This window comes from Lemur catta, chromosome 18, assembly GCF_020740605.2.
Source record: "Lemur catta isolate mLemCat1 chromosome 18, mLemCat1.pri, whole genome shotgun sequence".
In the NCBI taxonomy this organism is placed as follows: domain Eukaryota; kingdom Metazoa; phylum Chordata; class Mammalia; order Primates; family Lemuridae; genus Lemur; species Lemur catta.
The window spans coordinates 29,371,405-29,395,525 of record NC_059145.1 but is presented as its reverse complement, the minus strand read 5'-3'; the positions used below and the strand labels follow the sequence as shown (position 1 = coordinate 29,395,525).

General features: G+C 45.1%; 1 protein-coding gene across 2 annotated transcripts in view; it reads left to right on the top strand.

The window, feature by feature from the left end:
- The first annotated feature begins 568 nt into the window (after positions 1-568).
- Positions 569-24,121, top strand: part of PTPRG (protein tyrosine phosphatase receptor type G) — a 667,952-nt gene continuing 644,399 nt past the window's right edge. Inside the window, exon 1 of one of the 2 annotated variants that reach the window (XM_045530961.1) lies at positions 569-1,365. In XM_045530961.1, the coding sequence (XP_045386917.1) occupies positions 1,281-1,365 (85 nt within the window). In that variant the 5' untranslated portion in view covers positions 569-1,280. The remainder of the gene's footprint in view (positions 1,366-24,121) is intronic. The other variant, XM_045530962.1, reaches the window with a different exon arrangement.

The window sequence follows — 24,121 nt, the reverse complement described above, 5'->3', positions numbered from 1 at the left end:
AAGGCCGCTCGGCTTTGTTTCCAGGCGGGGGAATGCGCTGGGCTGGGGGCGCGAACAAGGGGCGCAGGCGGTGCGCCCCGCCGCGGCACTGGCAGCGCGGTGAAGCCAAACAGGAAACCCCTTCGCCCTAAAAAGGCAGCTGGCCGCCCTCCTCCTTTCCCGGGACCCAGGCCAGGGGCTCCTTAGGTCCCGGATCCGCGAGCTACGCGGACGGGGGATCTCGCCAAACCCGCGCAGCGCGCGGCGTCTTTAAGAGGTCGCACAACGGGAATCTGGCAAAGACACGCCGGCTCCAGAAAGCAGCCGCCCTCTTCTCCCGAGACCGCGCCAGAGGCGCCCCAAGCCCCTAAACTGCCCCAGTAGAGCCCGCAATCCCCGGGGCCACACCGGCTGAGCAGAGCCCTGGGACCCTTTGGAGGCGGGAGACGAGCGTGGCTGCTTTAAGAGCACGGAGCGCGCGCGCCCGCCGCCAGCTGCCCGGGACTGCGCGCCCCCGCCGCCCCCGCGCGCTCCCGCTCGCTCGCTCGCCGGCTTTAAAGTCTCTGCCAGGATCCATGCTCACATGTTACTTCCTGTATGGAGGCATGGCCAGTTTCCAGCCCCGCGCTCCCCGTTCCTCCCCAGCCTGCGTCGGAGCCACAACTTTCAGGAGCATGGACTGAAGGCGCCCTCGCCCCAGCGCCCCTCTGAGATCCTTTGTGTTTTTCTCCATTTCCTTCGGCCGTTTCTATTTTGGGGGGCTCTCCGCTCCCCCCGCCTCTCCCCTCCCCTTCCCCGCTTGCAAACATGCCTCCTTCCTTCCCGGGGCCCTGGAAGGAGCTGCCTGCCTGAAGCCCGGAGGCGCCGCGCCGCGCTCAGCCCTGCCTCCGCCCGCCGGCTCTCGGGCTGCGCTGCGCTGCCGACTCAAGTTGGGGATCCTCGGCTGCTCGCCGCCGCCGCCCGTGATCCCTGCCTGCCCCGGGCCCGGGTCATCGCCGCCGTCCGCGGACTCCTCGCCCTGCTTGCTCCGCTCGCTCCTTTTTGAACAGAAAGCAGCTTTTCTCCGCCGAGAGGATCGTCCCCGGCGCGGCTCCGCGTTCCCGGTCACTTTTTGAGATTTTCCGGGGGGCGCTCGGCGGCTAACCGGATTCCAAGGGGACTCGGGCCGCCGAGCGCGGGGGGCCCGGGGAGCAGGCGAGCCGGGGAAGCGCCCCGGTTTAGCGGAGGCTCGCACGGAGGCAAGAACTTATTCAACAAGTTTACCCCCCCTGCTTTCCTCTTTTCGATGTGCGTTTTCGGACATGCGGAGGTTACTGGAACCGTGTTGGTGGATTTTGTTCCTGAAAATCACCAGTTCTGTGCTCCATTATGTCGTGTGCTTCCCCGGTGAGTGCCGGCCACGGAGGGGACGCGGCCCCGGCCGGCGCGCTGGGGGGGGGATGCGGAGTTGCCGGGGCGCGGAGCTCGGGCGTCCGTCCCCGGCACCCTGGAGAGGGTGGAGGGGGGCCTGGGTCGGGCGAAGGAAAGGGGGATCCGCTTCGCTGGCTCTGCCGATGTTTAGGGAGGCTGGTGGTCAGGAAGGGTGGAGGCAGGCGGCGGCCGTGGAGGGGACGGGGGACGCGGGGGTCTGTTCCCGCTCCGGTTTGGGGGGGCCTGGGAAGCCGGAATGGGGAGAAAAGGGGACTTGCTTTGCTGATCCGCCGCTGATTGGGAGAGATAGAGTTGCGAAGCGGTTTGGGGAGACGGGGGCAATGGGGAGGATGCTTCTGTGGTTTTGGGGGGCCCAGGGTGCGCCCCTCGCTCCAGCAGGGATTGAAGGAGCTCAGAACCGGGGTTCGCTTTGCTGCTCTCGGACGTTTGGGAGGGCTGTGTTCGGGGGATGGAAGCCGGAGGCTGGCCGCGGAGCGCCGAGGATGTGGGGAGCAGCTGCGTTCTGGTCTTGGGGGCCGGGGGCGCCCCCCGCCCGTATGGGGCTGGGGCGCAGGCTGCGCTTCGTTGCCGGCGTGAGACAGCCTCCCTGGCTCAATAGGAGGGCATGGAGCAGGCGATTTGGGGAGACCCGTGGTTTCCCTAGCCCCGGCTCCTTTGCCTCCACGACTCTGCTCCGCTGGGTTGCTGGGGTCGGGGCGCGGGGGGCGGGTCGGAGGCCGGGTTGCTGTTCGATCTGGGGTGGATTTTTTCCGTGTCTCGCGCTCCCTGCCTACCTTCCTCTTTGCCCTTTTGCAGGCTGTTCGCGGCTGGCAGACCCACACCCGCTCTTTTCTGGTTAGGTTAAGACAGGGACAATATTGACCATTGATATCGAGAGTAGATCACCCCACGTAACGGTGTGCGGCTCGGCGACCCTCGACTTCCAGCCGTCAGCCGGCAGGCCCCCCTCTTCTCTCCTCTCGGGGAGGGCAGAGGCCGGCCGCCTCCCTCTCCCCTTTTGCAAGCTCACTGGGCTGCAGCCTTGAGCCTTTCTCGAAGCTGTCCGGCTCCATCCCTGGGGGTGGAGGACAAGTCCTCTGTCCTAGCCAGGGGAAGGGGTGGGAAAAAGGGGGTCAATTCGCTTTTCATCCTTGCTCCCCTAAGAACAGAAAATCCCCCGTTTTTCTGCTCTCTCTCATCCACCAGGTCCTGGATAGCCGCAGGTGGAGGTTATCTGAATCCAGGAAAAGAGGAACGTGCCCCACTCTGCCTGATTACAGGCAGATATTTCCACTCTGCCTGATTACAGCCGCCTGTCCGCGGGCAGCCAGAGCGCCTGGTTTTGGTGCAGCGGGTCCCCAGCTCCGTCGTGCGCCCTCGCTGCCCTCGGGGACCCGCTGCGCAGGGACTGGCAGCGAGTGCCCCCTTGGCAGGTTCGGCGTTAGCCTCGAGGGGCAGAGAGGCAAAGCCCGTCTTTCTTCTGCACCCCCAGTTTCTCTCTGCGCATCCTCCTGGCCGTGGAGCCGCACGGAGCTCCAGCCACAGCCACAGCCCAGAAGAAACCCCAGCTTGGAGGCCGAGCGAGGACGCGCGTCCACACTCGCCCGGAGGCTTGGGGTTTTCCGACCGGGGTCCTGCCTCTGCGGGGGTGCGGGTCGTGGGGACGCGGGTCGTGGGGACATCTCCCCTGAGAAATAGCTGCCCGCTTTCCCTTAAGGATCCCTGCTCAGTGTTTGTGTTAATCATCTCCCCCTGCTACACTCCCCTTCTTTGCCACAGACTTGCCGGCTGAGTGGGCTCAGGTGCACAGGGGTCGAGCTTTGTGGGGGCCACGCTTTAATGGGGGCGGCGGGAGGCAGCGGAGGGCCACCTTGCGATGTAAGAGGAACTTGTGATTCCACTTCGTGCCTTCTTGCGTTCGGGAATGCAGTGATTTTCTTTATGCTGGTGCCCGAGGAAGCTTGACATCCACAATGGGCCTGCCAGGGAGCCTGCCTTCGTGGGGCTTGGACCATTTTCGTCTTCTCATTTTCCTTTCGTGCCCACGCTGCGAGGTAAATAGCCCTTTCCCTCGTCCGGGTGTCGAAAAAAGGAAGGGGCAGTGGTGCGAGGCGCGGGGAAGAAGGGGGGTTGGCGTGGAAAAGTGCAGCCGGAGAGGGTGCTGCAGCCTTGGGAGCCAGCCGGAGTTGAAATTCCACGGTGGGAGAGGGTGCCGCCGCGCCGCTGAACCTCAGGGGGCGCCCCCGAGCCACTTGTCGGGCTCCTGCCACCCCCACTGGTCGGTCTCGGCCGCCTCCACGCCGCGGGGTTGGGGCGCCTGTGCCCGGGTCTGAGGCTTGGGGGCCGCGGACGCGCCTGGGCGCGTGGAGGCGGCCTCGGCCCGGCGGTGCTGCTCCAGGGCTTCTCGAAACTCGGTGGGGGCTGGAGTTCGCTTTGGGACCCCTCCTTGCCTGGGCATAACCTCGAAAGCGTTTATCTAACGCCAAGGGATAAAAGTGCTTCTGGTTTTGGATTAGGGTCCTCCTTGTGAGGTCTTAGCCAAAACCCCTTGGTACTTACTTTGTTAGTTGCATTGTCAGTCGTGTTTGTGGGCTCCTGTTCAGGATACAGGGTAGCTGTAGTTTGGGGAGAGTTTTGGAAACTGTCCGGGCCCACGGGTCTTCTCCCAGCAGATCGGAAACCGTGGCTTTTAGTCTTTCAGCAACAGCAGTGTGGCAGGTGTGGGATCCATATGAGGGTTAGTGCTTCAAGTGATGCTTTCCAAGTGCAAAGCACAAGTGTTCTCAAACATGATATTGGGCATATTACATTCTTCTTCTACGTGTTTTTAAAAATTATTGTGGAAAAATTTACAAACGCCAAAAAACCTAATGGACCCTTGAAGACCCCTCCAGCCAGCTTCCACGGTTATCAGCTCGATCTTCTCTCATCTAGTCCCTCCCCAGCACCTGATTTATGTGTAGGATTTGCTTTAAAATAGTCATTTAAACTTTGGTATATATCTGTAATCATTGGGAATTTAATTGCCTCTGACACGATGTAAAATATGTTGCTTGAGAGGGTTAACCTTTTATCTATTGTACATTCTCTAACTATTCAGCAGATTTTTTTTTTTTTTTTTACTATTGATTTCTTCTCTCTTTCGGTTCTCAGTGAAACTGTTCTCTTTGGTTCTGATATGTTTTGTACCATAATTACATTACATCTCGGAGACTGCCTTTGGAAACACTTCAGATGGATAAGCTCAGCTGTGCGCCTTGGATGTGTCAGAATTAGAGGATCCATGATTGATGTCGGGTGAATCATGAATCTCCCTCTAAGCTGTCTCTCACATTTGCATGTGCATGTTTTAGTCCTGGTGGACATCCTTTATGGCCTTTTTAGAAAAAGGCAAAAGTAATATTTGAAAGGCAGCAATCTTACTCTTAGGAATGTTGTGAAAGACCATACGGGGATTTTTTTTTTCCCCTTCAAGTGTCTTACTTGAAAATGAAGAATCTTTATCCGTTCTTTAAACTGGGTCCCTTTGGCAGTTATGGAATAAAATCTTTGATATTTCCTTCTAAACAGTGTTCACGTTAGAGGGTCGATGAAGTTAGAACATTAATACAAATAGGCATAAATAGGACCTTTTGGAAGTAGGGGGAGTTGCTGTTGCCAGAGGAAAAAAGGTTGTGTAGGAAAGGTGGTGATGAGAAAAAGGTACTATCCAATAGTGAAGCTTCGAGTATCTCCTCTTAATTAAGGACGTGTTTTCATTGAATAAAAGATTATGTTGTTTACATGAAGTGGTCCGGGAAATGCTGATAACTTCATGCAAGAAAACAAAAACCGTTCCACATTTTCTTTCTGTTCTGAAAAACTCACAAGTTGACGTAGTATAATCGGCTATATCCTTGTATCAATTGAAAGGAACTTTCTTGCCATTTAAAATGCCCTAGAACAGTTATTATTAGGAAACTCTTCTACCCCCATCCCCCGACCCCCTTTTCCTGAAAACTTCTTAACCAAAGAGATGATCTGGGCACTTAAATTAGCCTTACCTAGGTGAAGAAAGCAAATTAAGCATTGCTAGTGGGCTGTTGATTTCACACTTCCCTTTTGTTTAGAAATCTTGTTTGTTTTTTCTAAATCTGGATTTTCATTCGTCACTTTACTTCTAGCACGTGGGACAATGAAACGTCATTTCTAAGCGGGATGAAGATTACAATATGGGTGTGCATTCTGACTTGGGAGATTAAAAAATTATCATTAACACTTTCATCCTGGGGACACATCTCTCATGTGGTCACATTTCATAACCCAGAGCTTCTGGGAAAAATTTTGAGCATCTAAAATTCCCTCAAAAGCACCTGATACCCTCAAATAAGCCCTTGATACTCTTTGGTTACAGATTGATCACTATCAGGTGATGGGTGGTAATCACTGAAATTGCATTTTGGAATACATCTGTGTAGCAAATACTAGGCCTGTGTTATTTACTAATATGATGGAAGCCAACGAAGGGTGCCCTGCCCCCACTTTTAATTGTCCACCTGAGCTTGATTTAGGTAGAGTTAGTAGTCACTAATGAGGTAGAGGGAGGGGTTCAGGAAAATGAGAAATGTTCTGAGAAGCGACTGTTCCCCACAGGCTCTGAGAGCTTCTTGTGGAATTTGGCAACAGTCACTGAATTTGTCCCAGAATGAAGCTGCCTCTGCAAATGACTTAAAAGATCAAATATCTCCATTTCCCAGTCTGAGAAATGGGAGTGCCCATCTTGCTCAAAAAATACTGAACCCAGGACTACGGCAATGTTCTGTGCCCTTACAAAATCACATGCACATCCATAAAAAGGAGTTATCTGTTAGGGTCTTTGCTTTGATTTATTTTTGGTATTGTGTTTATGTGGTGGTGTAACCAATGAAATCACTCCAAAAAAAAGATAAATGTGTTTCAAAAACTTTTATTTACTTCCCCCCGCTTTTTCCTACAGTTCTTCCGTATCAAATTTCCAAGACCACAGATTGTTACTGTCTCTTAAAAAAAAAAAGTCTTGAATGTAGGTGTGTTTCACGTTCAGAGAAGTCTGATGGCAATGCATAACAGATTAATTCATGGTTTACTCATATGAAAAAGATTGTTGGGTTTATGTGTTGGCCATGCAAGATTGCTTTAAGTAGCTAGAGGGCTCCCTGAGTAGTTTTCCCCTCCTATATGGACAGCTACAATTGGAGGGGCCATTTCACTTGGTATCATTTGTAGAAGATGTTTGATGTTTTGATGGAAAAATGCCTTTCTGGGCCTATGAGATGCCTTGCTGGGCCTATGCAGGCTCAGGGTTTTTATGACTGCAGCACTTGATGTGATTATTTATAAAAAAATTTTTTTTAAAGTTCTTTTAGGGCTGAGTGGAGGAATAACAGCTGATCAGCTTCTAGATGTGCCTGGTTTTCCTTTTGGAAGCTTCCCTAACTGAATTGGGTGGAGTTACTGTTGTACTTGGGGTGGGTGGGGTGGGTGGTAACTTAAACATTGAATGAGAAATGTGATACCTGTCAACCATTAGATGAGAGTCACTCTACTGTTTTGTCAGCACATAGCAAGGAGAAATCTTTTAGGAGCCTGGAACTTGTTAATGCTTTTTATTTTTTTGCCTAAACCAGGTTGCTATTGAGAGTTGTATAGAATGTAGCAAAGTGGGTAAGAATATGTACTCTGGAGCCATCCTGCCTCTGCCATTATTAAATAGTTGTGCTACCTCAGACAAGTTGTTTAACCTCTGTGTTCCTCATGTTTTGTTTTGTTTTGTTTTCCTTCCTCTGTGAAGTGGGGTTGTGATAGAACCCTGACTCCTAAGGTTTTTGTGTGGCTTGAATGAGAGTGCATGCATGTAAGGATTTAGCACTGGCCATGGTAAACAGTAATTGCTCAATAAATGAACCATTTTTATCTTATGTCTATTTAAGAGATTTGGATAGGAGTATATGAAAAGAGGAAAATACAACAAAAAAGGACAACTGTATGTATGAGCAACTTTTAAAAAATTTATGTAAGCATGTGTGCTGGGTTTTTGTACCTGCCTTTGCTGTTGAGGATGGGCACAAGGACATCCCGTGGAAGATTAGTAAAACGGTTACATTTTTGAGGATTACAGCAGTGGGAAAGCCTCAGTGAAGTCCGAGATAACTCCTTGCCCACATTGCAAAGGAGATCTCTCCTTTCTCAGCTTAAAATGGGAAAAATGCTTTCTGTAGGCTTAAAATGTGCCTCATAAATCTCCCAAATCCCTGCGTAGAAGGAGTTGGTTGGGCATGCCCCCTGAGATGTCAATTCCTCTTCTTAGGCCTTGTGGGCTGTGTGGTAGAGGAGGGAAATAGGTCTGCTCTGTAACTGTCCTTTCTGGGTTTTAATTTGGTGCCAGGAATGGGAAATAAACAGCAGTATTTGGGTGTTTGTTTTTGTTTTGCACTTGGGTGACCCTTGAACATGCTCCTGTGCCTGTCTCCATATTTTGGTGGATTCAGACCTACAGAGTGTCCAAGAGAGAACCACACACCCATGCACAGCTCCTGCCCTCTCATCTGCTTTTTTTTTTTTTTTGCAGACTGAAACCAGCATGATGGTTTTCTGGCCAAACAAGAAAATGTGATTTTAAACTCTTCAGTTTAGCTATTTTTGGGGAGTAGCAAAGTGACACAGTTGGCTGCTGAAATCTAGCAACTAAAAAAGAAGAAATGAAAGCATAGTTCATGGAATATGTAACACTTCCATGTAAGAAAATAGGACAACTGGTCTTATTTTTGGGTCTGTGATACTATCTTTCTGAGTGAGTGAAGCAGGTTGGTTTATAATGCAGTGGGTATACTTTTGAGGAATTCATACCAGTTACAATATGAACATAAGAAGGATCTGAGTTCTCCTACCGTTCGGCTGCCTCAGAAATCCCGCAGTGCACTTAAGTCAGATAAACTCATTAATTTGGCGTAATTTGGATACGAGACACAGCCACAAGCAATTTACCAGGCATAAATAAGCAGAGTAGAGATTAGTGAGGAAATACTGACTTAAGATTGTCCTTAAGAAACTTTTTAAGAATTGTCAAAAGGATTTATTTACAAAACAATGGTTGGTTATTTATAAATGAGTTCTATCCATTAAAAAAAAAAAAAAACACTTTTCCTGAAGTGTTTCTATTCAGTGAGTTTGGGAGCTCAGAGTCCGCTGTAGTTTTAGCTTTGTCACTGGGTAGCCGGGCTGCCCTGGGTGGGTTACCAAACCTCTTGGGGAAGTGGGCTTGGGTGGTGCTGGGGGTCTGGGAGTTCCAGATGTACATACATCTTATTCAGAAACCAGGACCCCACAGAGCTGGGTTGAAATTCTTGGTCTCTTGAAGCAGTCACCTTGGGCAAATGGGCCTCAGTGTTTGCATCTCTTAAAATGGGAACAGTGGTTACAATAGCCCACACTCACCGAGCACTTGTGACTGAGGCCCTGTGCCTGATCATTTTATATGCCTGTAATCCTCCCTGGAAGTAGAAACCATGATTATCCCCATTTTAGGGCAAGGAAACTAAAGCTGAAGGGGGTTGTGACTTGTCAAAGATCACCTGGGTAGTAAGTGGGGGGTGGCTATAATATGTTTCTCGAATCATCTCTTAGGATCATTTTGAATTTCGGAGCAGTTGCTGTTTGAAGACAGTTGGGAAGCTGTTTTTCTAATTGCACAGAAGAACCAATTTAAAACCAGACCCAGCTCTACGTATCCCACCCTATTACTTTTCCCATATAAGCAAGTGCCATAAACACCGTGTGAACTAAAGGTGTCTTCCTGTATTTGCTACAATTAAATAAGGAAATAACACAATTAGAGTAGGATTTTATTTGGTTACATTGAAGAGAGGACCTTTCAGCAAATTACTTTAGCTTCTGAATAAGCTGATAATAACTGTGGATAGAGTCTGAATTTGTTGGTGGTGAGGTTTTCTTCCACTCTACTCCTCTTCAAAATAACCTGAATTGATTTGGTTTGTAATTTGAGAACTTTTTTATTTGGGGCCTCAAATATGGTTACTTTGTAATAATGTGGCATTTTTTCTATCCCATATATATCATCTCAGTGTGGGCTGCAGGCTCTGAATCATAACTTCAGGAAAAGGTCTGAAGGAGTTGTGCTTGGCAAGAGAGATGGTTTGGGTTCTGGATTTTTCCTCTGGAGTTTAGAACTGGCCATGGGACCCAGCCCAACCAGCTGCGGGATCTTGGGCAAGACCCTCAAGTTTTCTTTGGGATTGTTTTCCTCACCCTTAACTAAATGGCTTCTAAATTTTTTCTGGAGTTTGAGGGGTTGCCGATTCCAAGCTGGACGGTTGGGAAAGGTTGTGGCATTTTTGCAGTATGTTAGTCAAATGCTCAGTTACACATTGTGATTTGTGGGGTGTACCTTTTGTTAACTTTTTCCTGTGAGAATTTGCTTCCTGAGGCACTAAGAACCCTTCCATTATCTTGCTAACCTTGCTACAGAATATCCCCAGGGAGTAGCAAACTAGGTGGTAAGTGGATCTTGGTTAATGGAATGCCAATAAACAATTTTTTTTTTTTAAACATTAAACTTTATTTTTCCTGGAATCCAGGTTTAAAAAAAAAAATGGAGATTTGCTCATGTCAAGAAAGTAATATATGGCCTTTAAAATTAACCTGTGTCTTTTAAAACTAATATGATTTATGGTTGGGGTGGTGGAGGCAGGAGTCATTTTCTAAATACCACAAAGCTAATTCTGGATCTGTGTCTGGAAAAGAGAAATGGAGAAAGAATAGGCTTTGGGTTATCTGGAGTTCTGCAGGGGGCATCTGGCTAGCAGATGCTCTGTTTGGCTGTACTATGTTGGAAACAAAAAATTAAGTTAAAAATTGGTCATTTCACATTCATGCCATCAACAAGTATTTTCTGAGTATTTGGAGCATGCCAGGCACTGTTCTAGGCCCTGGGGAGACAGTGGTGACCAGAACAGATGGATGTTCCTGCTCTTATATAGAGCTTCCCATAAAAGTCTGGGTTACACCTGAAAAATAGGACGGTATAGCAGTCCAGGGCCTGTGTTGTTGCTTGGCAACAACACTAAACTGGAATTAATAGTGGCTACCTCTTGGGATGGGGCACACACCTGGCCCATAGTGGTTATTTACAATACTCAGCTGGGTCCCTGGAGGTGTTTGTCTCCCACATACAGGTGATTTCTACCTGAGGGACAGAGTTTTTATTTTTTATTTTTTTGGCCTGTTTGGGGTTTTGTGTTGCTTGGATTGGTTGTGGATAAATGTGTGTGTGTGTGTTTGCACTAGTGCAAGCATCTGCGTTGTTGGCTGATGACGTGAATTCATTCCTGTCTGGCCTAGGAAGCTTAAGGTCAGCTATCCTGGTTGTGTCCTTTCTTGGCTCTACAAATGCCCTGCTACTTGACTATTTCACAGTAATGTGTTGACTTCTACTGGTGATCTAAATTTCTGTTAGCTTGTTCAATTAAAAAACTGGTGTTTTGAAAAAAATGTTTAATTTAAGAACTGGCTCTCTTGGTCACTTTCTTGCTACCAGATGACCTAAGAAGGGGATGGATGAGATAAGAGAGAAGGCCAGTAACTTATATAGTAGGGTCTGAGTAAATTAATACTAGAGATGCCTATTAGTGAGTTCCTTGACACTTAATTTTTCAATATCCCTGCTCCCCTAATTTTTGCATATGAATTTCTAATAAATGATAGAAATACTGCATATCATAATTTTTCCAACAAAATATGAAAGCCTGAACTTTGTATTGAGTGGCTAGCTTTTAGCTTGGACAGACAGGAGATTTAAGGGGATGATTCCTTCACCCTGATTTCAGCGCGTGTTCGTTAAGTGGTCACTATGATGTATGGCACGTTTATAGACATTCCCCGCGTATGAACAAAAGCCAAATTTAGACTGTGTTCTTTGAGGGCAGGCCCAGATTCCTCCTTCCATCTGCTGTATCTTCAGTATCTAGGTGGCAGTAGTCATATTTTGAGGACTGACAGATAATGCTCTTCAAAATGATTTCAGGACATTTTACGAGACACTGATATCATTGCATGTAGATTTCTGAAATCTCACATTTGTATATTGCATCCTCTTAACAGATATGATATCCAAGGTTCATGTCTTCCTTAAGAGAATTCAGACTTGTATATGTTGTCATGGTGGCTGAAGTCTATCTATAGTATGTCTTGCCAAAAACAAGATTCTATTCTAATTAGAAGACAAGCATCTGTGGGACAGTAAGGTTATATTTTGAGAGTTGCAGTGGTAGGAAATCCTTCTTTCCTCTCTTGTGGAATAACTTAGGCTAAATTCTGTGAATGTGGTGGTCATTGTGTGAGAAGCAGCCTTGGCTTTAAGGTTGATCGAGGAGGAGGCTTGGTTGTTCTAGAAACAGTGAATGAGGTGTGTAGAGGCAGCAGAGTTTGCCTCTGCTGACTAAAGCATGAAGATGAATGTTGATCTATTGTCTAGTAATGGCTTTGGGCAGATTGGTGTAGAAGAATGGCTTGACTGAACTGACCATTTTTGCTTGGATGGCAAGTATGGGTTGACCACCTCATCTGCTGCCCTCCGTTAGAGACAGATGTTGGCTGGTGAATTTTGGTGATTCCAGATGTGCTTAGGCAGAAGCTAAGTTTTCTAGAACACATTGCTAGTTGATGCCTGTTCTGTTTTATCCCTCTTCCAACCAGTTGTTTTCTGTTCTAAAACTTGTCATTTTCTTTTACTTAATGTGGGTAAAGGCCATGAATGGAGGGTATGGAAAATCTCGACAGTTTTAAGCATCGGGCCCTCATTTTCTCACCTGGTCAATTGGGGTGTAAGCTGCTGAAATTTCATGTGATATAGAGTGGTTGTCTTAGTCCATTATGTGTTGCTGTAACAGAATATCTGAGACTGGGTGATTTATAAAGAAAAGAAGTTTATTAGCTCATGGTTCTGCAGGCTGGGAAGTTCATGGTCCAGGCTTCTGGGGAGGGCTCTTGTGCTAAGTCACAACATGGCAGAGAAGGTCAAGTGGAAGTGGACACGCGTGAGAAGAGAAAACCTGAGGGGTGTCCTGGCTTTGTAACAACCCACTCTCGAGGGAACTAATCCATTCCCAGGAGAACTAACCCAGTCTCGCCAGAGCAAGAACTCAAGGGCCGGAAGAACCCATTCATGAGCGATCTGCCCCCATACCCAGACCCTTCCCACTAGGCCCCCACTTCCTCACACTGCCACATTCCACACTGGGGATCAGATTTCAGTATGAGTTTTGGTAGAGACAAACGCAAACCATAGCAGTGGATAACTCTGGCATTAGAGTTCTTTCTGAACTTTTTTTAGGATGTGCTTTTTAGGAGAAAAACTCAGTTGCTACTGAAGTATCTTAACTGTGATATGAAGAAACTGCTGATTCTTGAAGTTGCTGCCTTCACTCATGATACAAAGTGGAGGGAAAATTTATTTCTGGGGAATCTAGGGAAAATATAAGCTCTCTGACCACATTAACAAAGGACTTTGTCAAAGCAACTCTTAATATGCCTTGGGAACTTTAAACAGGGTTCTGAGGGAATGAGAGTTTTAAAAATAGGTAGATTTTGGTGAAAAAGGCCAGTGGCAAATCCATGTTTAAAAATTGTGCAGATGCTGAGCGAATACCAGATTTTTCCTTTGTCAACTTTGGCCAGTTACTTTATTGGTTTCCCATCTATAAAATGGGGATAACAAGAATTTCAACCTTGTAGAGTCCTTGTGAAGATTAAATGAGATGTGTGTGCAAAGCAACAGAAAAGCATTAAGCACACAGAATATTATAAACGGCACCTTTTTTTTGTTTGTTTTGCTTTGTTTTGTTTTTTTTGAGACAGAATCTCACTTTGTTGCCCGGGCTAGAGCAAGTGCCGTGGCGTCAGCCTAGCTCACAGCAACCTCAAACTCCTGGGCTTAAGCGATCCTACTGCCTCAGCCTCCCGAGTAGCTGGGACTACAGGCATGCGCCACCATGCCCGGCTAATTTTTTCTATATTTTTAGTTGTCCAGATAATATATTTCTATTTTTAGTAGAGACGAGATCTCACTCTTGCTCATGCTGGTCTCAAACTCCTGACCTTGAGCGATCCACCTGCCTCGGCCTCCCAGAGAGCTAGGATTACAGGCGTGAGCCACCGCGCCCGGCCTAAATGGCACCTGTTTTAATAGCCGTTGCTCAAGATTTATGAAACAAATGCTTGCATAAAAGTGTTCTCAGTTAATGCCATGCAACCCTGTGAAGAGATGGGAAAGCTGGAAGCCAGGGAGAGTGAAGATCCTATAGCTGATGAAGTGACAAAACTGGAATGCCACTGATAGCATGGATGCTGTCATGCTTCCTCCTCTGCTAGCAGAACAGGTGGTAGATGAATTGAAGGCTCACATGGCTAACCAGGAACATTTTACTGACAGAGACTAATTAAAGATGGCTATTAGGGTTTAATTTGCCTTATATATCCCCCAATTTGAAGGAGCAGGTGTATAGCTACACTTGGTATTCTCATTACTGGAATTATCAGTGTTAGTAGGATGCACATGCCTTGCTGTGTATTTCTGTGTCAACATGAGACCCATCACATCCCTAGGTGCGTGTGAACAGTGATGTTCAATGAAAGTCAGAAGCACATATCTTCTTCCTGTCCCTGTGTATGATTTTCCAGTTTTCCTACAGGGAGATGGAAAATTGGCATTTGAGATAATGGTTCCCATTCCGTTGGCTCTCACAGACATTGCTAGTTGATCACAGAGCTCTTCGCTGCTGAAGCCTGTACTAGATCTTAGAATCCTTTGCAAGGGTTGACCTGGGAGAGGACTTTTGTGCCATCTCTGTGCTACACTAAGATTAGCCAACCTTCAAAAATAACATAATAAGGAGAAGCATATCCAGGGGGCTTGTATATCCTTGTAAATAGGTGTGCTGCTACATGGACAATTTTTAAGGTTTCCCAGTCCATAAAATTGATTTGCATTCATATTTGACTCATTTGTTTATTCAGGAAAAAATATCCAGTCTCTTGATGATGGTTACATCATATTCTAATTGGTGTGATCCACTAATGGAGGTTTAGGGATCTGAAATTACTTGCTTATTTTTCCTTTCTTCAAAGCCCAGAGGTTTTGCATCAGATTATGGCACTTGTAGGACTGTTTGTTTTCCAAAGTGACACCTTTCTGAATTCTTAGCTGTTTAAGTAAGTGTTAAGAATGGGCTTGGTGACAGCAGTTTTTCAAACTGTGACTGACTTAATGGACCCTTTTCCCCTGTTGTTTATACCGGGTAAAGTGTCTTGTGTTTACTCTGAATAAATTCATTGTTACTTTTAGGGTAGCTTGTTTCTCAAAATTTGAGTGGTCTTCTGATCAGTGTTATTTTTAATAAGGAAATTGGGGAGTAGGAATGAAAGGTGAAAGGAATTCCTTTGTGAAGCTGACATCAGATACATTTTTTTTTTTTTTGGTGTTTGGTAATATACCAAGTACTTGGATGACATCAAGTAATCCTGTATTTGTTTCCTGCATATGAATTTTTCCATTTAAACATCCCTTTTGATGGTGAGCCTTAGCTTATTTACTCTGTGTTGTCTATAGAGCTTCTCTGTTCAATATGGTAGCCATTAGCCACATGTGGCTATTGAAGTATGTTGTATCCGAATTGAGATGTGCTGTAAGTATAAAGTATACACTGGATTTCAAAGACATGAAAAAAAGTATGTATAATATCTCATTAAAATTTTCCGTGGCTATTGAAACAATATTTTAGGTATATTAAGTAGAAAATACTAAAATTAATATCACCTGTTTCTTTTTATTGTTTCACGTGACTACCATACAACTTAAAATTATGCGTGTGGCTCACATTCGTGGCTTGCATTGTGTTTTTATCAGTCATCATTGGTCTAGAGTGCTCTATACAATCTTATCTCACCTTCCAGAAGAGCTTTTCTTGTTTGTAGTCCTCTATGCAACACTGATTATCTCTTCTCCCTCCCTCCCGCTTCAGAACTCTTGTCACTTGATGAGAGAGTTGCCTTCTGGGAGGTACTGTCACTGGGACATTCCGGGTATATCAGGATACAGAGTTGAGAATCATTTAGCTTTGTGTGCTTGTTTGCCTGTCTGTGAAATGGGGTGACAGTCCCTGCTCCATGAGGTTGTTGGAGGGAATGGGCTAAGCCACATAAGGCCTATGGCACAGACCTGGCATCTAGTGATCAGTTGAAAATAATAACCATTATTGTTATTTTGCCGGCTCATGAGTGGGCATCTGGAGAGTTCCTGGTGTTGATTTCTCCCTTTTATTCCTGTTGGTGATGCATCATGGGACCCGTGGATGGTTGCAGACAGACTGGCCCCTGCTGCTGAGCAAATCCAGGGACAGCTTAGAATATATATACCTTGAGCATACTGATTTGAGCTCATGCTCAGCAGTGTGAAAGGCAGAAGGGACTTAGGAGATCTTCAAAAATTCCACATGGTCCACAGAAGCTCCCTGACAAAGTGCTAATCCATCACAGCACTCAGTCCCTCGTGCCTGGTGGAGGAGGCTTTTAGAATTCTGGATCCTTGCGTGTGCTTTCCTAGGTATTTTGTTACTAGCCAGGCTCACACAGGATCCAGGCTCTGGACTCTGGGTTATTACCAGTGGTCCAGGCGTTAATACAGCTGTGTATTTATTTGGCTAGTTGGATTGAGTGGTGATCTCTGCATCTGTATAGTTTAGAGACATCCAAAATGCCCTCTTATCTTATGATGCTTGGTTCCTTTTTCCAACAGAATGTTAAAATGGGTGGCTTTTCCAAGTGGATTAAATATTCTCTGTACTTTCCAGTTTGCTATTTAATTTGGAAAGGAAAATGGGGAGAATGTGAGAGACAGATAGGGCATCTATCAGAAAGCTGTCAAGTCCGCCTGGAAGGGCTTCTTGCTTGGGCCCTGTTGTGTCCAAGTGTGTCCACAGGCCAAGAACGTGGGCAGGGGTGGCTGGTGCTCAGGAGGGAAGCAGAGGGCAGCTGGGAAAACCCCATCCCTGTTTAATTGTTTTCCAGGGTCCCAGTAGGAATGTTTCCTTCCCAGGGAATGTTTGGCAGGGTGGACATATGCCCTTTGTGTGGTGCAGGCGATAAGAATCTGGGTTTCAGTGGTAAGTTCTTTTACAAGGGATAAACAAGGATGTTGAATCTGTAAGTCAGGGTGTTGAAGGGGCATTGGACGTCCTTAGGCCCAGCCCTGAGCCTGTCTTGGAAACTCAGGGGAGGGCTTCTGGGAGCAGCTGTGCACGCCCATGTGGGAATGGGAAGGAGAGTTCTCTGAGGACTTCTTCATACTTCAGCTGAGCCAGACTTCAGAGTGACTCTTAAAGGAGACTAGTCCTCCAGATCTTTCTGTCCGCATAGAGCATTTTGCCAAGTCATCCCTTGCCAAGTTATCAAGGCACATCCTTTTTTAGGGAGTCTTGTGATCACCTGTATCTGCCACTAATGACAGCTCCCTCTCTCCCTGTCCCTTCACTAGGTCTGGGAGTTTTACTTTTGTGTAGTATTTTCCACTGTAAGCCCTGAGGGCAGAACATTTCCCTTACCAGCCAGTCTTGCCGAGTGAGGGAGGGCACCCTGGCATTCTGCTGTTACTCCTTCTGCAGGTGTTTTTACAATGTGTCTACCATTAACCACCATTTATTGAGTACCCACTATGATTATGGTAAAATAAAATAACCTCATGTTAGAAGCTTGACACATCTTATGTGTAATTCATCCTTGTCTTTCCAAGGTGTGCAGATAGAAGTTTTGCTAAGTTAAGAAACTTGCCCAGTGTCACATACCTTTGAGAGTGGTGGAAGCAGGCCTCCGATTCCAAAGCCAGTGATCCTCTTCCTAACAACATGGTGGTTCTGTTCATACATAGGTAACCATCTGTGTACCTCTTGTGAAGTGCACTGATTGGGTTGAAGTTTGGGCCCTTAAGACTGACAACTTGAGTTCTGAAAAGGGGAAAGGCCAGGTGAGCGAGGATTGAAGACTAACCTGGACAGAAGTCTTAATTCTTTGGCACTTGGCTACAGTAGGGATACGTGGAATAGGGTCAAGTCTTTGTATTTACAGTTGACCCTTAAATGACAGGGGTTTGAACTGCGTGGGTCCACTTTTATGTATTTTTTTCAATAAATACAATATTGGAAAATTTTTTGGACGTTTGTGACAATTTGAAAAAACTCACCATGTGGCCTAGAAATACTGACAAAAAAAAAAAAAACCCAAGATATTTTCAAAAAAAGATACACAGATGGCCAAAATGTTCAACTACACTAATGATCAAGGAATTGCAAATTAAAACCACAGTGAGATACCATCTTACCCCTGTTAGAATGGCCATTGTTAATAAGTCAAAAAACAATAGGTGTTGGTGCAGGAATGCAAGTTAGTACCATCTTTGTGGAAAATACTATGGAGATTCTTCAAAGAACTAAAAGTATACGTACTGTTTAATTCAGCAATCCCACTACTGGGTATCTACCCAGAGGAAAAGAAGTCATTATATCAAAAGGACACCTGCACCCAGATGTTTATCACAGCACAATTCACAATTGTAAAGATATGGAATCCACCTAAGTGCCCATCAACTGATGAGCGATAAAGAATATGTATATGTATACACCATGGAATACTATTCAGCCACCAAAAAGAATGAAATAATGTCTTGCAGCAACGTGGTTGGAACTGGAGTCCATTATCCTAAGCAAAGTATCTCAGGAATGGAAAAATAAATACCACTTATTTTTCTCACTTATAAGACATATATTTAGATGTCATAAATGCATAAGATATATGTAGATACTGTTAATATGTTAATTGACTGTTGTTGGTGAGGCTTCCCATGAGCAGTAGGCTGTTAGTGGTTAAGTTTTGGGGGAATCAAAAGTTACATAGAGATTTTTGACTGTGTGGGGGTGTCAGTGCCTAAGCCCCTAGTTGTTCAACGTCAGCTATACTCTGATTTACGGTTAGTGAAATGCTAGAATGCATTTTAAACTTCATAAATGCTACACGTGTTAATAAAAGTAAGGAAGAAACTTTACTGATTAAGTGTGTTTTATACCTGTGGCCAAGAATAAAGTAAAAGGACTTAAAGATGATTATTTTCTTTTGGCTATAGAAACCCTTCAGGAGCTCTTCTTAAGTAACCTTGGGTAACAGGATATAATTACACCCTTTGTCTACAGAGGGCATGTTAGCAAGGTGTAGTGTGCGATTTGTACTGGGTTCTGGAGGTTTCCGAATAATTACAGAGAAGTAATGTCTTTTCATGGATGGAAAATATTTGTTTCTTTCATTGCTATCTTAGACCCAGAGCATAGCCAACACGTGTTCTTGCCTTCTGATTTGTCAAAGGCTTCAGGGCTTGGTCCACTTTTTTTTTGTTGATGGTATCTTTTGCACCCATCTGTAGCCAAGGAAGCAACCAGCTTAGTAGCTCGGGATGAATTTGAAACTTTTCTTGGTTGTTGGTACTTTTAAAAGCTGAGTAGGTTGATACTATTTGAATAATGAATCCCATCTCACTGTGCTCTCAGTTAGTTCTAGCCTAGAGGAGGGGTTGTAAATCTAGAGTCATTAATTCCCTGTGAGAAAGTTGGCAAGGTTTTTTCTTTCTTGCCACACCTGTTAATTAGTTCCAGACACCAGCTAATCAGACTCAAGTGTGAGAGCTCAGGGGTAAGAAGGAAGGTCAGATCAGCTGTCTTTCTTCTAATGTAATGGAAGCCCTTGTTTTAGCAGTAAAGGTTTCCTGGCATGCTTTTCCTCCCTTGCTTCCCTAACTGTGAGTGCAGGCTGTGCACAGCTGTGGAGCTTTTTGTCTCCTGTGAGGTTAGGATTGTGCTTAGTGGTTTCAGAGCAGGTGGCCACAAGAATGTGGGAGGGTAGCAGGAGGTAAGAAGGGCAAAGAGTAAATGAGAGAGCCTGTAGTTGCTTCTTGATCTTAGCAGGTACGATACCCTTATCTCGTGTGTGTGTGTGTGTGTCCTGGCGATGCCGAATATATATTTATATATGCCATAATATGTAAATGATAAATGTTCCAAGGGTAGCAACCACATGTAGCCAAAGTGGTCACAATTTCTAGTCCATTGTTTCTGGTTGTCCTGGCATGACCCTGGGATCCATGCCGCTTTCTCTGGGAGGGAAAGGTGACAGTGTCAGGCTGAACAGTTTATCCCAGGTGACCGCAGGCAGAAAGTAGCGTAATTTGAAACCAGGGAGCCTTTGCTTTGTTTAATCAGGGTGGAATGTGTGTTGAATTTAACCACATACTCTTTTGTCTGTTGGGATGCTTGGAAAGGAAGGATGACCAGACTGACTCTTGGGTGAAGCTATTGACTTCTGGACCTCATTGTTACTAGTCTGTAGATACAGGAATATATGCCTGAGCTGTCCCTGTCCGGTGGGACATTATGATTTTTAACTATAAGGGGGTATCCTCTGGCACATTACTGCCAGGAAAATAATGGATTTGCATCAGCTATTAGTGGAAACTCCATGTGTTAGCACTTTACTTGGTGTTATGGGGGTTCTAAAAATGTGTAAATTAGGGAAGTAAGATAAAAGTCCCTAAAACAGTTTGTATTCCTGTGTAAGGCTGAAGATAATGCTGAAGTACTGATTGAGACCTCAGACCGTTAGCGTTCAGAAATAATAGGGTCATGAGATCAGATACCTTCCTGGGAGTAGCCTAGCTGGTATCTTATGTGTACAAAATGAAGTGAGGAGAGGTAGTCATGAGCCTAGCATAGTTGACCAGTAGGTAAATGGGCTTATTGTTAGGGCAGAGTCATGCATTTCTGGGTCTCGGACTCATGTCTGCCTTGTATCTTCTGTGCGTCCTTGTTCTGTAAAGCTACTAGTGACTGTCAGCTTGCAGATGGACCTTGCAGAGATTTGAGAGGCATGGTAGCCAATGTTGGGTGCGTTGACTGTCCCGTGAATGCTAGGCTGAGGCATTTGGATTTGATTCTGTTGTCCTTGGAAACTGTAAAATCGCACAGGACAAGGCTCAGTGACTTTCTCAGTTTGTAAACTGAGACCGTGGTGTCTCCCTGCTTCGTGGAGGGATGGCTGTGTGTCCATAGTTCCCCAAATTCCTTATCTATAAGATGGGATAATGCTTCTTATCTCAGAGTTGATGTAAGAATTAAATGAGAATGTGAGGAGAACACTGGTCCCTAGCAAGCACATGACAGTGCTTGTCATCGTACTGCTCTTGCTCTTGCCTACCCAGCCTCTCTGTAACATTTTTGGCTAATAGCACCTTTGCTGCTCTTTGGGTATTGGTCTCTTCTCCATGGTCTTGATGGGATTGTCTGTTGATCAGGGGCTCTGTTCACCCCTTGTTAAGGGTGGTATAAAACCCACATCTTTTCTCCCTGGAATTGGTAGCTTGAGCCAGGTGACATAGGGACACTGTCATCTTTCTCAATTCCATCTCTCTGAATCCTCAGAGCTGCTCTGATCCTTGCCCCTTTGAAAGCCAGATTGTTTGGCTCTTGATTGGACCCTTTGAGATGTCCAAGATCATCCTCTCAATGCATTCTTTTTCTGCCTGTGTTAACCAAGGGTTGACTTTGGTCATTTTCACTCAGATGGCGTCAATATCCACTGGAAGTATATAAAAGGATGGATAACTAGGTGTGTTGAGGACAGGAGCCTTCTCTCCTGCCTGCCAAAAATAGTCCTTTAACAGTGATTTTTGTTCCTCTGCTTGGTTTTTCGAGATCATTCATTTTGAGCTTTTTATCTTCAGGAATCGAGGACTTTTATTTTGGTGCTAGGGACAGCGTATCTTAAGGAGACACGCTGGTAACACTTAGTGCTAACTGTTTCTCTTGATTTTATTTGTAAATTAGAATCCTAAGGATCTGTAAGGAAACAAGTAAAACTTAATTGAACAACATTTAGAGCCTGAATTTAAAAAATAATAAAATGAGTCCATAATGGTAAGAGGCCCTGGAGGATGAAATTAATGCAAAGCTGTACATCTGGCTATATATTTTGTTCACACCTAATCCTTTCTGTCACATTTTAACTACTGCTCAGACAGGAGGTCAGCGGAGTGTCTGATTACCTCCAGAGTTCTTCTCTCATCATATCTTGTCTCCACTCACAGCACTCACGGTTTCCTTTTCTGGCATTATTGGACAGCAAGTGTTCCAACCTAAATTAAAATCAATAAGAAGCAATTTCATTTGTTTTTAACTACGAAGACAAGTGCTTCCAGCAGAGCACTGTACTTTCAAGTAAAGTTCAAGTTTTTGTTTTATTTTGGTGGTTTTTTTTTTTTTTTTTTTGCTCTTTCTGGCTGATGCCCAAAACACATTAATTTTTCATTGTAAGACTTTTCTTATGTTTCCCTGCTTTGATTTAAGGCCTTGTTACCATCATCATGTCTTTAAAACTGGCATTGCTGGCATCTCAACTATTTTCATGTTTTATAGGTCCTTAGCAATCAAAGTGCCATTGCTTTTGTCCAACCCTCCCGTGGGAGCGTGTTAGATGCAGGATTTGGCCCCGGCCCAGACCAGTGGAATCAGAATTTATATTGCAATAAGAACTCCAGGTGATTTGGTGCATGTTGGAGTTTGAAGACTGCTCTCTCTGAATGGGAATGACATTTTAATCTCCATGTCTCCATGTTTTTCATAACTTTTTTCGCTGATCATTGAGGTATAACAAACGTTCATTATATGGGGGAGGGGATGGAGGTATGACTACATGATGAGTGCCAGGCACACTGTCTGGAGAATGAGAACGGACGCGCTTGGGACTCTGACTTGGGGGGATGGGCGGGACATGGACAATGTATATGACCTAAACTTATGTACCCCCATGATGAGCTGAAATAAAAAAAACAAAGAAAAACAAAAACAAACAAAAAAAAAACAAACGTTCATTATAGAAAATAGGGGAATTCATAAAGATACATGGAGGGAAATAGAAATCATCTGTAACCTCAATACCTAGTTATAAATAATGATTTACCATTTGATCTATAGCCTTTTGGAGGGTTGCTAATTTTAAAAACAATATTAGAATCATATTGTGAATATTAAAATATCTTTTATTCAGGATACAGCTTGATTCTTTAGGAGATGAATGATGAAGGTCCAAGTTGTCCTTCAGTCAGTGGCAGAAAATTCTTAAAGAAGCAGCCTTCTTTTCTCCCAAATCTGTTTGATTTGTTGGGGACCTGCTATGTGCCAGGTGCTGCTGCCTGCCTTGTGGAACTATCAGGTTGGTCACAGAAGAAAAATGAAGACACTGATTGGACTAATGGTTCATAACATGCATTTTTGGTGAGGCCTCTGGACTTGAGGCAAAGGAAATTATTAATACAGTTTGCTTTTTGCTTAATTTTTCTTCTTTTTCTCTTTTATTTTTTGCCTTGTTTTGCTAGTATGGATTTTGAATTAATTGCTACTTTAATTGGTTTTATTAAGTGATAGATTCTGCTGAATGAGTAGACCTTTTCTGTCCCCAAATATCTAGGATTTGAAACTTAAGGTCAGGAAGGACAAGTTCTTCAGTGGGGGAGCGGGGAGGGGAGTGGTTGTCTTGGCAGCAGAAGCTTGCTAATTACGCTGCCAGTTGTAGTATCTATTTATGATGGAGGCACTGAGGACCCAATTAGCAGGTCATTTTCCTGTATGGGTTTTGGGATTGGGCTCTGTGTATGAAGATGATATGTATGACAACTAGTGAGCACATTAACGCAGGGAAATTGGAGATGGTTTTAGATCTTGTTGCTTTGGGCCGCCACCAGTAGGAAACTAAAGCTTGACTGTTCTTCCATTCATTTGAACCACCAGTTTCTAAAGTTGTCTTGTCTGCAGGGCCCACAGTACTGAAAAGTTGCTACTCTTGAGAGTCTGGCTTCCCGAGAAGGAACTGGCCCCAGTGATGATGAGACCAGGCTGGCCGTGAGAATCAGTGACCTGGAAACACAGGAATGGGAAAGGCAGTGGGAACAGGAGGGCATTCCTTTGGTCCAGATGACCCATGTGTCTTGGGGCTGTCTCTTGGAATGAATCTACTTGGCGGCTTTGACTAACGTTGACATGAGAATGGTAGGGCATCATCAGGCAGACTGGGCTGCCATTTTCTTTCCCCGTTTATTCCTTTGCAGGGCTAAGTGTCACCCAGCTATTTCCACACCCAGATATGTCTGCCTGCTTCTAGTCCTCTGCCCACACATGGGATGCAGAGCAGGTGTGTGGGTGCCAGGGGCAGAGGGACTACTGCAGGGGCTACAGTTACGGGGACGGAAGAAGTGTTTTGACTTCTTACCTTACCCAGGGCGGAAATTAAGGGTCTGTGGTGACATTAGATGCAGTCTTGATGTTAGCTTATTTGTGGTACTGATGGCAAATACCATCCTATATTATTTTGTAAAATAGAAACATAAAAAGCAAACATGCTCTCAATATAAAGGGCTTTTTAACAGGGAACTTGTAGCTATCATTTGTTCTCCTTAAATTTTTAAATTTTGAAATAATTTCAGATCTGCAGAGAAGTTGTAAAAATGGTACAAAAAATTGCTGTATTCCGTTCTGCCCAGGTTCTCCAAATATTAAGGTGATCACATTTGTCTTCATTTCTACATACACATTCACAAAACAAGCCCCACCACCCCCAC